General features: G+C 34.5%; 1 protein-coding gene across 1 annotated transcript in view; it reads right to left on the reverse strand.

Moving 5' to 3' along the window:
* The window catches only part of SI (sucrase-isomaltase), a 95,395-nt gene that overhangs the window by 48,516 nt on the left and 30,917 nt on the right, over positions 1 to 15,962 (reverse strand). Inside the window, exons 18-22 of the mRNA XM_044667712.1 lie at positions 14,812 to 14,896; positions 13,096 to 13,152; positions 9,788 to 9,912; positions 6,540 to 6,628; positions 2,125 to 2,174 (exon numbers count right to left, since the gene is read on the reverse strand). Coding sequence (XP_044523647.1) covers positions 2,125 to 2,174; positions 6,540 to 6,628; positions 9,788 to 9,912; positions 13,096 to 13,152; positions 14,812 to 14,896 — 406 coding nt within the window. The remainder of the gene's footprint in view (positions 1 to 2,124; positions 2,175 to 6,539; positions 6,629 to 9,787; positions 9,913 to 13,095; positions 13,153 to 14,811; positions 14,897 to 15,962) is intronic.

Consider the following 15,962-nt stretch of genomic DNA (forward strand, 5'->3'; position numbering starts at 1 on the left):
CTTAATTAAATTTGTTACAAACTCTAGTCATTTGCTTGCTAGTTTCCACAGGCCTCTTGTCTAGATGGTGCAGGGTGACAGATAGGCCTAACTGTCACTTCTATCAACAGACATTTTCTCTGGCAGGTAAACCCAGTCTCCCTAACTTGTTAAGTCCCCATCTTTTGTCATTCCTGTCTCCTACACACCCTTCTGGACCCACATATAGTATTTAAGTTATGTCCCCTGGTTTTCCCCATAAGACTAGTCAAGCAAAATACATACCCAAAAGAGTATCTCATTCTAAATATTTAATCTAATACCTCTGCCAAGAAGCAGCAAACATTTTTCGTAATTGATTCCCTAGAATTGTTCTTTAAGTTTTTCAATATAATTCATTTTTATAATATTATTACATTTAGATTTTTTGGTTCTGCTTGCTTCAGTCTGTACTGTTTATATAAGTCTATTCAGGTTTCTCTGAAACCATTATTTTTCTCATTTTTAAATATTCATACACCATAAATTATCCAATCATTATCAATTGATAAACCCATCCTTAATTTCCAGTTCTTCAGAACTTAAGGTTTGTTTTTTTTTTTTTTGACATCGTGGGGATAAGCCCAATAGTGGCATATGGCTTGTTCAAAGGATATGAGTTAATAATTTATTGGGCAGAATTCTAAATTGCTTTCCAGAAAAGCAGTCTCAGTTGTTAGACCCAACAATTGTGTATCAACTTGTCCATTTTCCCGCAAACCTTCCAACATTAGTCATTTTCCGTTTTTGTCAAATTTTCTAATCTTATGTTGTAGAATCCTGAAAATTACTTTAATTAGCATTTATTTAATTGTTAGTAACTTAAAGTATATTCTCATATGTCTAAAAATAGCCTTTTCCTTTGAGAATTGTTATTTTCCTGCTGTGACTATTATCAATTGAGTACCCTCTCTTCTTTTAAGAAACTGCTCAAGCACTATCCATTGCTTGAAGCTTTTCCTATTGCATTGCCTATTAGTTGCCTCCTCCACTACCATGCACTTAAAAATGTATATATTTATATTTATTTACTTTCCATTTATGTTTTATATACATAAATAAGTATTATTTCCTCTTCCATCATAATGTAAGAAAGTGCTGAATAGGGATTATTCCATTTTTTTTTAATTTGCATTCCCCAGTACCTAGCAAAATCTGCTATATAGTAAGTGCTTAATAAATGTTTGTGAATGAAGGGTGTATGTTTCTGGCAGAGGTAGGCCAATACAGAGTCATAGAGATAGGAGATGGACTATTATACATGAAGAACAATGAGAAAGGCAGCAGATTGGTGCCATCACAGAATGAATGAGAAGGGTAGGAGGAATATTAGTTAGATTGTAAAAAGCTTTAAACGCTCAACAGAGAAGTTTATATTTGATCTAGAGCCAATAGGGAGCCACTGGTGTTTGTCGACTGGGAGGGAATATGATGAAACCTATGCTAAAGGAAAATCACTGGCAGTATGTAGGATAGACTGTATTGGTAAAAGATTAGAAACAGTGATTCTGTGAATAGAAAGAACTTGTTAATGCAAGAGATTCTGAGGAAGTATGAACGCCAAGATTAGGCAAATTATTACATGTGTGCCGAGGGAAAGTTTGGAGTAAAGGTATTAGGTCTTTAAGAAAAGAAGGAAACGCAGAAACAGGGCATTTGGAAGAGAGATGCTAAAAATAATGTTGTTTTTTGGATATGTTCAGTTTGAAATATTTGATTTGATATCAATTTTTCCAGTGTCCAATTGTTGATTGGTGATGTTGACTTAGAGAGGTAGTTACTAAATAATCCTCATCTTACAGCTGTGGAAACTGATGGTCAAGGAGGTTATGATTTGCCCACAGTCATCTGGCTCCAACTTGCCTAATTTCAAGTCAAGATTCTTCTCAATATCAAGTATCAAGCTATCTCTGCATTTCTTTGATTCTATACTTAAGGAAAAGAAGAATTTTCTCAGTCCCTTATTTTATTACACTTATGTAAAGTTGGAAAGATTAAGCATACAATCATTTAAAATAACATTACACAAATAATTCGAAATTTAAGCAGTGTGCTTAGTAGAGGAAAGAAAATGGCATTTGCCATGCTTCCAAGGAAGATACTTACAGCAGCAACTGAAAAATTATACAAGAGGTAGTTTCCATTTTCTATAGAATCTGAAATTAAAAAAAAAAGAATATATTGAATTATTCTTGAACAAATCAAAATTCCACAAAGCATCCTGCTAAATATAGGTTATTTGGATACTAATATCTAAGAAATATCTATGGAAGCAATTGAAAGGCTCATAAGAAAATATTATTATAGGAAGGACTAAGAGATCTTTTTTCGTGTTATATTAAGTTTTTATTGATCCTAAAAAGATGTGAGGCTAGAAGGTACAGAAGATAGAGTCCCAGGATTGGGGTCAAGAAGACCTGAATTCAAATATGCATTCAGACTTAAAATTTGCAAGTTACTTAACCTAGTTTGCCTCAGTTTCCTCTTATGCAAAATGAACTGGAGAAGGCAACTGATTCCAGAATATTGGTAAGGAAAACCCCAAATAGAGTCACAAAGAATGGAACAACTAACAGACAAAAATATGTACAATTAAATGTTTTATTAGCCATTTAACATTTATTTGAATTTAACATGTATTTATCTAGTCAGCCTTTCTCAAAGACTGTTAAACTATTTCCAAAGTGGCAGCAATACTGATGTTATGCTCTATCTATGTAACTATTCCAATCTCTCTGTCATACATACTACTCATTTTATTTGTAAATGTTTCCAACTAGGTTTTATTTTTATTTATTTTTTGTTGTTTTGTATATTTATTAAGTAATAACTAAAAAAAATTTAAAATGAAGGGTAACCAAAAGATTATGTATACACATTTCTAGTACTTTTCAGTTTTATGAAGTATTTCACATATAATAGAAAATAGAAAATGCTGATGAAGAAAATGATAACTTCCTATATATGACAAATGGCAAAATTTTTTAATAGGAACTTCAGCTTAAGAATGGGAGCAAAGGACAAAATTCAAGTGAGGTGACTAGCTTAGAATAAATCAGGGATCCGATATATCCTCGCCAAGCACATTGTAGAGGATCACCAAAGAAGAAACATAAATCTATAGTATTTATTTAAATACAACAGATTTTCTAATCAAAGTAGAGGCAGCCTTGATAAAGCAATCAATGAAGAAGCATTTATAAAATGGCAATTATATACTTAGCATGGTGATAGGCAATAGTGATACACAGACAATAGCAAGCTAGCAAAATAATTCAAGTCCTGGAGAACTTACTCAACTGGTAGGGGAGGAATGAAATATACTAAAGCTGATTTTAATTCCTTTCTAAAAGGATGAATAATTGGTTAACCAAAAATGCCATTTCTGTCTTCAAGTTATTGTCTAGTGAAAAATAGAACTATAATTAACTATATTAATGGACTGTGTCACATTTCTGATATTGGTAAAATTCATTAAATAGTAGTCAGTGCGCTAAGATCCAAAAGGCAAATGTTTTGTGCCTATGGTTTTTATCTGACATGGTCTAGTAAAAATTATGTTTGATCCTAAATTATTTCTCTTAAATATATATGAGATAGTCTCCTATAAACTATTTCCTGGATTTAGTTTAAGGGTTTTTTAAATTTATTATTTATTACTCATTTTAATAAGGATAAAAATTATAAAGCATAGAATAATGCATACTACATACATATATATTCCTATATAAATATATCTCCAAATAACAAAGAAACACAAGTGAGGTAAGATGTTTTTAAAGGCAGCCAAAAACTGGTTGATTAAAATTATTTGATTTTAATATTGATTTTAAATCTTAAATCCCTCAGCAAAGCCTGTCTACAAAGGACAGATAATTGAATATAATTTTTACAATGCAAACAAGTGGGAGGAACATATATTCCAATTATGTTTGAGCACTCTTTCGCATCTATATGATTATATGCTTAAAGATTCTTGATTCTGATGAGTTAATTCATCAACATCTATATTTTGGTCATCGGCTGTAAGATTATGGACCCAAAGTTAAGGTAGGAGCACACTAAGACTAGATCTATTTAGGAAAATGTCACAAATTTGTCAATAACCTTAACCTTTTCAGTGTCAGAGAAATCTATCTATCTGGCATCAATATTTTCTTCATAATGTTAGTAAAACATGAGACTTCATGGTTTGCAAAGAATCAATACTAGTAACCCAAAGGAATATGGCAGATTGGAAAAGAGAATAAACAATGGATTTTAGGGCTTAGATTTAAATTTTCCTGTACTGTTTACCATCTCTACAAATTTGTGATGATCATTCTGGCCTTAGTTTCCTCATGGATAAAATAAATTAGTTCAACTAAATAATCAGTGGGGACCTTTCCAACTCTAAATCTATGATCCTATGACTTCATGTATGTTTTTCACCAGAGTGGGGAAATAATCAAAACACTGAGGATGGGAAGAGATCCCATGGAATCATTAGAAGTACCAAATCATTTTCCCCATAAATGTTTATGTATTGCATAGCTATTTTACTTTCAAAACTGGTAGATTAGAGAAGTAAGCAAGTGTAATATTTGACTCCATAAATTAGATAAACTTTTCCAAATGTCACAAATGTAAGAAGAAAATGCTTGCCATATGCTTTATATATATATTTTAATATCATAGCCTGGGTCATCCTGGATGCCCTGAAAAAGACCTTTCAAGAACATTCTGCTGCTCAGTGATGATTCTTCCTGCCAAATATTTTTAATGTCCAACAACAATTTTCTTGAAAATCTAATTGCTATTATTACCTAAATACGTTCTTTTTTTCCTTCCCTTATTTCTCCTTTGCTTTTTCTGGGTACCCGACAGTTTAAAAGTGTGACATATCATCTTTCCAGTAACTTCTTCTTAGAATAAATTTGTTTTATTTAGAATATAATAAATCCATTTTGAATTAAGTTTTGTATTAAATAATGATTTTGAAAACTCAAGCCAAATAATAATAATAAGAAAAATCCATTGTTCATTAAATTGATATTTTATTACTATTTAAACAAATGCCTTCAAAAAAGATTTTGGGGAAAAAGAATGGTTTAAAAATTTTTTTAGAGAAATCATAAATAGTATATTGACTATATGTTTAAAATCTAGCCTCCCTTGCCTGTATACAACATGTCCCCATCTCATAATCATGAAGTTTAATTTCATCTCAAAAGGGCATCAATGGGATATGGAAAAGTGAATTCCCAATGAATAATAGAAGCATTTCTTTTCCTCTTCCTACCCAACAAAGTTTCTGGATTTAAAAAACTAACCATACTAAACAGGGGCTTCTGGACCATAGCTCACTAATTATCATAATGACTTTCCAACGATCCAGATTCCTTCCATGTTGTTAACTTAATAGGAGCAAATTAAATATTTTATCTTTACAAACCCTGTAAAGCCCTCACACATATATTAAGATATCTTTGGGCAAAATTCCCACTCAAGGAATTTTACTAAAGGACTTCTCCATTCTCTGACATTTCTATAATCATTTCCTTTTTCAGGGACTAATTCTCACTTCCTCTTTTTTTGTCTATCACTCAGTTATTTTAATACTAAATTGAAATAATCCTATAGTGACCCACTTTTCATTTTTGTTGAAATTTGTTAAGAAACATTGAAAATTTAATTGAATATAGATAAATTTTAAATAAATACTCCTGCCAACAAAAAGGATTTGAAATGATTTGATTCCTGAGATTCCAAAAATAAAAATTTAAAAGTTCTTTAAAAATAAATGTAGAGCTAGAAGGGAGCTAAGTGATCATTTAATAAACACCATCATTTTACAGATTACGAAATTGACGGTCCAAGAGTTTCAGTGACAAGGATTTGAAAACCTATCACTTGGCTACAAATCCAGTATTCTTCCTGCTGAATATAGTCATATCATATGCAAGGATTGTATTTCTTGCTAGTGTGTTATTTAGAATTTCTGGGGTTCCATTTAGAGATATTGGGGCTCATTTGAACCTCAAGATATGTAGATATATGACAAACTTCCTGTGGACACTTGGAAAACTACATTTTCCACGGTCCAATGGATTTCCTGTTTTGGATGACATCTCCAAGGTAAAGCCCAGCTTTAAATATTGGCAAGTTGGGCTTGACTTCCTCTTGGCTACCTGAGCACACTCTCTGGAGAACAGAGAAAGGAGTAGGGAAGGTATGGAATGTAATGGCAGAGGCAGTATTTTTGAAATAGCCAGGCATGTAGTCTGATTTTATTCTATCAACATGGGCTTAAATAAAATATTAATTTTCCTCATAATATCAGCCATCATCATTTTTAATTGTTACACAAGGCTTCAATTTTGTCATCTATAAAAGGAGGTCATTGGATTAGATGGCCTCTGGGTTCCATTCCAGTTCTATAGCTATAATAAATTGATCTTATTTATTCTTTAATCATACAATAAGTTTATTAATTCTTTGTATTTTATAGATTCATATTATTATGGAATTCCATTTCTTACCTTTGCTTTCTCCATCATCCCAAAAGAAGTCACCTCTGGCTGTTTTATTTTCATCCAGTGCAATGATGAGACCAAGGGGATTGTTACGGCTGAAACAAGAAATTATATATATATACATATATACATTCATATATATGTACACATATATGCTTATTGAAAGTAACAATCTCTCTGCTTCTAAGTACTTTTTTCTCCCTTTCCCATTTGGATCTTGTAGCTACTCAATTAAACTCTAAATTGTCCTTTGATCTTAAAATCTCCTGTACCTTTGTTTTATTGCTACCTATATCTTATCAAACCTCTGCCCAGGATTACTTCCACCATTCAATCCCATATCTGTTGCCTGTTGACTCTACTTTTATAGCAGCTCTTCATCACCTCATGCCTGAATTATTGAAATGGCCTTCTGGTTGCTCTGTCCGCCTCAAGTCTTTCCATAATACAATCCACTATCTACTCAACTATCAAATTAATCATCCTAAAGCACATCTTATTTATCACCTCCCTATAACTCTAGGGGCTCCTGATTACATCCAGCATCAAATATAAAATCTTCTCTTGGGCTTTTAATGCCCTTTACAACCTGGTTTCTGCCTATTTTTTTTCTCTTCACATTTCTTGAACCTGAATCAGAAACATGTGGGCAGCTGGGTAGCTCAGTGGATTGAGAGTCAGGCCTAGAGATGGGAGGTCCTAGGTTCAAATCTGGCCTTAGACACTTCACAGCTGTGTGACCCTGGGCAAGTCATTTGACCCCCATTGCCCACCCTTACCACTCTTCCACCAAGGAGCCAATACACAGAAGTTAAGGGTTTAAAAAAAAAAAGAAAAGAAAAAAAAATTGACTCCTTACTATTCCTCACAAAGGACATTCACTTTCCTGACTTGATATTTTATCTTATTTTCCCAATGCCTGAAAAATTTCCCTTCCTTTTCCTGATCTCCCTGATTTTCTTTTAGTCCCAGTTAAAATCTCTCCTGTTCAACAAGTCTTTCCTGGTCCCCCTTAATGCTACTCTCTTTCCTATTTTGTTTATCTTTTTTGTTTATTTTTGTTTATTTTTTTCCATATATAGCTTGGTTTTTTCTAATAGTTTTCATTTGGCTCCCTCATTAAACTATAAACTCTTTTAGAGTAGGGACTGTTTTTTACTTTTCTTTCTGCCTTTAGCACAGTCTCTGGCATACAGTGGATGCTTAATCTCTGATTGTTAACTGACTGACTCTAAATCAAGCACTTTATTAAGTGTTTTTATTTTATCAGGAATTGATATTAATGAATTTCTACATTTGTTTCTGTACAAAGAAGTGGGAAAAGGTTGCAAAATCATCCAGATGGATGTTAGCTACCCAAGAACTTTACCAACCTTATTCAAATAATTTCATTAAAAATGAGAACCAAATATGAGCAACAGATTGCTTTTCCTTTGACATACAAATGTTTAGGATAGCAACTGAGTAAATCAGTCTCAAGAAATGTGAGGATCTAGATCAGTGATGGTGAACCTATGGTACATGTGCCTAAAAGGGCACACAGAGCCCGTCACCTGCCAGAGTTCATTACTAGAAAACCAGGGGGACTGGATCAGAGCTGTTCCCCTCTTCCTCTCCATACACCTAAAGATAGTCCTTACTTCACCCATCCCTCTGCCCAGCAGCCCAGTGGGAGTGCTTCCTCCCTCCCCTATCTGGGGTAAGACACTGGGCAGAGGAGCAGTTCCAATGCTGTGTGATGTTATGATGTAGATGGCAGCCTGTTGAGTCTGTGCTGAAGGTGATTCCCATGATAGGGTTGGAGAGGAGTTAGGTTTGAGGGGAGCATAGCTCACAGCATGGCACATAGCTGGAAGGGAACAGAGCAATTGGACCATTCTCCTTCCCATCTCCACACATACCTCTCCTTGTCTGCCCATCTGCCCAGCCACCCAAAAGGAGTACTACCTCCCTCCCCTATCTGGGGTAAAGAGGAGACTGAGGGGAGCACTTGGGCTGGGGTGGGGGTGGGACCTGGCACTCCATATCTAAAAGGTTCATCATCACTGGTCTAGAAACTTGCCATTTACTCTTTTGTAAAGTTTTATTTCATAAAAGTACATCAATGGAAATTTGCCATTATTGTTTAAAATAAAATTAATTCTGTATAAAGAATACCATATAGAGAGTCAATTAATCTGGGTTTGAATTGCAGTGCTTCTATTTACTCTGTATTTGGATTTGGACAAGGCATGTCATATCTTTCTCTCACTCCCTTTAATCATAAAATGAACTGGTTATACTAGCTGACCTCCAGAGTCCTTGTAGATTCTGATTGTATGATGCTATATGAAGCTATGATCATATGATGTCATAATCTATTTTTAAAATTCCAGAACACATCAAATATTTTGTTAACAGAGTTCTTATAAGGATCAAATGAGATAATAATCAAAAAGTGTTTTTCCAAGTGCCTGACAAGTAGTAAATGCTGGATAAATATTAGCTGTTTTTATTATCTATGATTTGTAAATGAACTTGATGATATTACTCCAATAAAGATATTTTTCATTTGGGTTGAGCTTAAAAGAAGTAATGAGAAAGTTATTTTTTCTTTTGATTTCTTATTTTTTCAATTACCATATTCATCTTTATTTGAATTATCTTATAGCTTATTTGAATGTTTGCTGGTTTTGACTATGTGTCAGAAGGAATGGTGGGGCACTTATTTAATCTAAATATGCCAGACTGTACTTGAATCTTGCTTTCTGTGTAGTACAGTTACTAAAAAAAAAAAGGAAAAACTTGTCTGTTTTCCAAGCTTAGTGCATTCCAATCAATGTTTGATTTAAGAGGGGAAGGTGAGAAGAGAGGAGAAAAGCCTTTGAACAATGGGACAAAAACATCCTAATTATAACATTCAGGTACGACAGAATGAAGCAGTACTAAATCGTCAACTAACAAGCAAGCCAACTGCCTTTTGAATGCCAAAGGGATATTTGGGCTACAGCTAGCAGATTGATATAGTTAACTTCCCAGAAGAAATTTTTTTTAAAAAAAGTCTTTTCAGGAGAAATTTTAAAAGTGAATTAGTGATGCCATTGGTTGAATGACACATAGTATGTCTCACAATTTCTTCTAACAGTCTCACTTTTGTCTTTTTCTTGGCTTTTCCTTTCTTACATTTTCCCCTTTGTTACTATTTCCATCTTCACCACCCTGATTCAGGCCCTCCCGATCATTCAGACTAGAATCGAGGTAGTTTGCAACATTACCTGGCGGTTGTGGTTACAGCTGGTTGCTGAGTGGGGAAAATGTAGCCTCCTCTCAGATGTAATCCTATTTTGTCTATTGGGAGATACATTTCAACTCGTTCTTTCCTCCATGGTCTTTTGGCCCCCTAAGTGTAGATGAATAAAATCAAGTCAAATTGGCTTTAACAATTCAGAATCTATTTCTATTTCCTTGTAAGATAGAAAAGGCATCAGGGTTTGTTGTGTAAAAACCAACTGACATTTTAAGCATCTGGAAGATCTGGTGATCTTTATAGCAAAATACATCTGAAGCTCATATGAAGGGAGCTTTCCAAAGCTATCATCCAATGAGATTATATTGATATAGATATTCTGTGTCTCTCTAAAAAACTAACCAAACTAGAAAGAACATGCATTGTTTTATATATTATAAAATGGAAAGGACTCATTTTTTCACTGGCAGTGTATGGTATATAATACTGGTCTCAAAATCTGGGAAACCTGAGTTTGCCTTCTACTAACACTATTTTTTTCCTTGCCTCAATTTCCCTAACAGTCAAACCAGGATGATAGTACTCAAATTATGAGGTTCTTGTAAAAATTAAAAGTGGCCATATATGTAAAGTTCTTTAGAGTCTCAAAAATGCTATAGAGATGTATTATTCTGATTGTTATTGGTATTGTTGTTGCCGTTATTTTTCTATTTTATTCCATTGCTTTGAAATAAAGAAAGCCAATATAGACATCTTAGGATATATTTTCTTTAGAAAACTCCAATGAGACCAGACAAAGATTATATTAAAGCTAGTTATTATTATTAATATTAACTAATATGATATATATTATACATAATAACTAATATTAACCTATTATAAATAATATATGTTTAGATTATATAGAAATGAGTATCTATAACAGCAGGTTTCATAGTTGTCATTTCATTACCATAGAGAACTCCCAGCATGGAAAAATCCTATGAGGTCTTGCAGATCAGCAAATGAATCTGGAGGACCTCTGAGATCTCACCTAACTCTAAATCTATTATTTTAGAGTCTTCTCTTGAAAAATTTAAACTCAGAGTAGATGAGGCCCTGAAAGGTTAAGTGTCCTGTCCATGATTACATTACTAATATGTTTCAGAGACCGTCCTTAAACCTCAGGCTTCTTTAATCCACCATCAGCCCGCCATCTTGAATCAGTGATTCTGGACCTTATTTTTTTTTAGTTATGTTAATCGATGCATCACACGTCTAATTCTGTGAAAGACATTTGGCCTATGATAGCCAGGCAACTCTCGAAGAGTGGTCATGGGGCTGACCTACATTGCTGAAAGATATTGTCATTCCAGGAGACCCTGATGCCATTGAAGTCACAATGGAGACATTCTTGGTGTAGGAGGGCGCCAGGAAAGGGCAGGCTGCTTTCTTTAGCTATGCATAATGGCAGCTTTTCTCCAATTTAGAATCTTTGGAACTTCCTTGAGACACCAAGAGTGAAGCCCAGGTCTTACATGGCACATAGGTGTCAGCCTCTGAATCTGAATCTGGACCCTAAACTTAGCCCTGAGTTTGATAGAAGTAGGGGCTTAAGAACTTTTTTTTCCCTCTAACACCAGCACTAGCACTATGTGATACTATCTTAATAATGTACTGATTATACAAACATCCATGTGTTTGGATGGATGCATGCATGTATGTATATACTTATACACATGTGCACATATACATTATATATCTTCATGGAGATTTATGTTATATATCAGCATACTGTAATATCATGTGTGCATGTACATCTGCGTATGTTGACGTATATCATAACTCTGCGTGAACATGCATGTATATATGAACACGTATATACATATTAATACACAACTGCTTATATATTACATATTTATTGTGTTTGTGTATATATGTGTTTGTGCATATATTTATATGTTGCGTGTGGACAAGTGTATGTGTGTACATGTGTGCTCAGGTGTGTGCATATATACATGTGTATATGCCCTGACTGTGTGTATAAATGAACATGTGTGTACATATACATATTTATACATACGTGTTTATATTGTGTATGCTGGATTCCAAGTACTTTATAGACTATACATAGGTGTGTATACACACATGTGTCTGTTTTCATCATCACATATGTGCTACATATATATTCATGTGTGTATGCTTATATGTGTGGTATGTAAATACATGTACATATACGTGTGTGTTTCCTGTCTTCTTGTGTCATGCAGATAAATTATATGTGTGTATATACATAGATTATGATAGTAAAAATGGGGAAGTGAAAACAATATTTTACCAGGAAGTGGAATCTTTTTCAGTTCAGTGTATGCTCAGAGGAGCTTTCTGTGTGTGTATGCATATGTTTGTATGTGTGTCTGATAAACGGATAGGTATAGTCATGTAAATCACAACAAACTTTTAAATACTGTATTGCTGGAAGTTTAGAAATAGTCTAAAGCATTTATATGCATAAAAATGACTTCCTTTGTAAATTCATTTGAAGAAGAATCTATGATTAATTTTACCAAAATAATATAGTATTTAAAAGTTCATCATTCAGAATAAAATAACAATGAGTGGTCTGTCAGAATTATTGACTTACATGGGGTAGCTGGGTTGCTCAATGGATGGAGAGCCAGGCACAGAGACAGGAGGTTCTGGGTTCAAATGTGACCTCAGACACTTCCTCGCTGTGTGACCCTGGGCAAGTCACTTCACCCCCATTGCCTAACCCTTAATGCTCTTCTGCCTTAGAACCAATACCCAGTATTGATTCTAAGATGGAAGATAAGGGTTAAAAAAAAATTGACTTGTAGCAAAAGGGCAGAAACAAAGCTTTTGCAAGAACGTGTCTCTTGGCCTTTAAGAAAGTGAAGAAAACTTTACTTTTCCATAAGGTTGTCTTTTTTCAATGAAACACATGATCAGAGGATTTAGAGGAAAAAAAGCTTTGAGCTTCAGTCTCTAGAACAAAAACTCTGATAAGTAAATAGAACAGATGATTTCGTGAAATGGAGGCCTCATTCCTTCATGAAGATAATTATGAAAACTACTCCAAACTGCCAGTAACAAGAAAACCCATCATTATGGGGCTCCTTAAATTGTATCAAAACTCCTATAAGAAACAGGTCTGCTTTTGTTTATTTTCCAAGGTCCTTATAATCACCCAAAGTGAAGGAGTTCTTTAATAAAACAATCCCACTCCTATCAAAGGCTGTGATGTATGCAAACTAGAAGCGAAGCCCATAATTCATTTAAATTCCTCATTTAGAGAGCCTCGTTCTGCGGACTGGCTTAGCGACTGAAGATACTTACTGTTTCGTAGTCGTACCACAGTGCATCAGGAATATACGCGCTCACTCTATCAGTGTCCTAGAACAAAAATGAAATAAGAAAAAAATTATTTGGATATCAAAAGAAAAATGGAATGCTGGGTAGCATCCAACTGGCCATAACAGTTTTGACTGATATTAGTCAGTCCAGAGTCAAAATGTATTTATTAAACACGTATGTCCTGGGAATTGTGTGAGGTGCTGAGGAAAAGGAGAAAAAATAAAAGCATTCCCTGCCTGCCTCTAAAGAACCTGCTGATGGCCAACATTTTGAGATCCTAAACCTCAGGGTAAAGCAGTGACTCTGGAGGACTGTGTTTGCCCTTGAAAGAAGGCCAGACTGACCAGTTATAGGAAGGGAGAACCCTTTTGTTGTTGTCTGTCCTTTTGGTTGTCTATGATGAGTGCTGTTTTCTTTTGTTATTTTTGCATTTTCTGCATGGCAAAAGAAGACTGTCCATTGGCCAGAACTTAAATTGTTATCTGGATAGTTGCTCTGGAGCTCAAAACATTTTGACCCCATGGGTGGTGAACTAGACAGAAGCTATGAAATGAGATCTCCAGGTTCATCCAGGGTGGGCCACATTGGCCAGACTCTGCGTTTCCAGAGAAGACTAAGTAGTCTTTGTCATTGTTGTTCGATCATTTCGGCCACCTCCAACTTTCCCTGAACCCATTTAGGGTTTTCTTGGCAAAGATCCTGGAATGGGTTTTCATTTATTTCTCCAGGACACTTTACAGATAAGGAAACTGAGGCAAACAGGGTTAAGTGACTTGCCTAGGGTCATACAGCTAATATGTATCTGAGGTCAGATTTGAAATCAGGAAGTATCTAACTGAGTTCAGGTCTGGAACTCTAATCCAGTATGCCACCTAGATAGAATCTCAAAATGCAAAACTGTTGGGCTTTTTTTGAGAAGCCCCCAAGATTTCCATTTTTTTAGACATCAAATATGACATATAACCAGTCTGATGTTAACTTGGATCATTATGATTAAAGGACCACTTCCTTCTGCAGTTATGATAGATGTCCTATTTTTCCCTTCACCAAAAACAAAACTAACTAAAATGTCACTTGACATTTACAGTAAAGCAAACATCAGTAGCAAAATATCTACATGCCAACAATTATATATTTTTTTGCTACTTGAATGTTCTAACTTAATTTTGTTCTTGATTTATTATTTCTAAATGATAAGATCTAGACTCAATCCATGACATCTACAATATATTTTTAGATAAAGAAAGATGCTTATTTTTCTCAATCACCAAAATATCTATTACCGCATGGCAGCTAACACTGGGAATAAGAGTTTTTGTATTGAAATGTCATGGAGGCATTTAAAAGATTGGAGTGAGGCTATTCTATAACATTCTTTGCACACAATAATGAAAATATGCTTTGCAACTATGTTGTTGCAACTATGTAGGATAGACCCTCTTTAAGTCAGTGGTTTTAAACTCAAATGGAAATGGATCTGCCAAACCATATAAAAAGATCCCTGAGGGCCACTTATTGACTCACACAACAATGTATTAACATCTTTGTTCTATTGTATTCTTACATGTTTTGTTAAGCATCTCCTCATTCCATTTTAATCTGGTGGAATTTTGTGAGCTGAAGTAGAGGCCGGTCAGCTTTTATGACAACTGCTTTAAACAAAAACCAAAATATTCATTCCCAAAGTGGAAAACCTACCGGTTTCAGAACAGGTGTGATAAGCAAGGAAGGGCCCCACAAGAATTGAGTATCCTCAATCCAGCTGTTTTCATCTGTATAGAACCTAAAGTAAAGCAAATCACAATCTTAAAATAAATTATGTGACACGTCCCATATCAGCCAAGTGACTCGGTTTCCTAATCAGTTAAATTAAGGAGATGATACTTCCAGCACCTACTTCATCACTTTGCTCTTAAGAAAGTCTTCGGTCAGTTTTAATAGAAATGTGAATTTTGTGGGGGCAGCTGGGTAGCTCAGTGGATTGAGAGCCAGGCCTAGAGATGGGAGGGCCTAGGTTCAAATCCAGCCTCAGTCACTTCCCAGCTATGTGATCTTGGGCAAGTCACTTGACTCCCATTGCCTACCCTTAGCATTCTTCTGCCTTAGAACCAATACACAGTATTGATTCTAAGATGGAAGGTAAGGGTTTAAAAGAAAAAAAAGAAATGTGAATTTTATTTGATTTTAATTCAGTGACTTGATACAGTCCCTGGGTGGGGCCCCATGACAAACTTTGCTTTCTTATTGAGAATATTAAATTCTTCAGTTCCTCTTCACATATGCTGGTGAATGATATCCTTTACAAATTTCCTTTTTCTACTGAAATAAGGTTATCAAGAAAAGCCCTGGGAGAAAGAATGTGGTATTGTGTGATATCCATTGAGAAACAGAATGAAATAGTGGAAAGGGACTTAATTTCAAATCAAGAGAAATACAAGTTCATATACTTTCTAGAACAGTGAGTATCTGTCCATTAGGAAATTATTTAACCTTTCTGGATCTCATTTCTCCTTCTGAAAAAGAGAAATAATAATACTCAATATATCTGTCTCATTAGTTTTCTATGAGGATTAAGTGAGAAGTTTATAAAGTGATTTGGAAGCTTCAAGATGCAATGTAAATGTCAACTTACATTTCACATAAAATACATCTGTTTGGTAATTTATTTTTCAGAAAATAATTTGTCATGACTCTCTTAAGTTACACTCATCTTCCTTCAACTCTCTTGTTCTATAACCCCAGACTTTGACATGGTTCTGAAAATGCCTATGTGGCATGTCCCATGAAAGGAAAGCATCCTAGATCCATTAATTAATTTAGAGAAGCATCTCTTTATTTCTGACAACCAT

This window comes from Gracilinanus agilis, chromosome 3, assembly GCF_016433145.1.
Source record: "Gracilinanus agilis isolate LMUSP501 chromosome 3, AgileGrace, whole genome shotgun sequence".
Lineage (NCBI taxonomy): Eukaryota > Metazoa > Chordata > Mammalia > Didelphimorphia > Didelphidae > Gracilinanus > Gracilinanus agilis.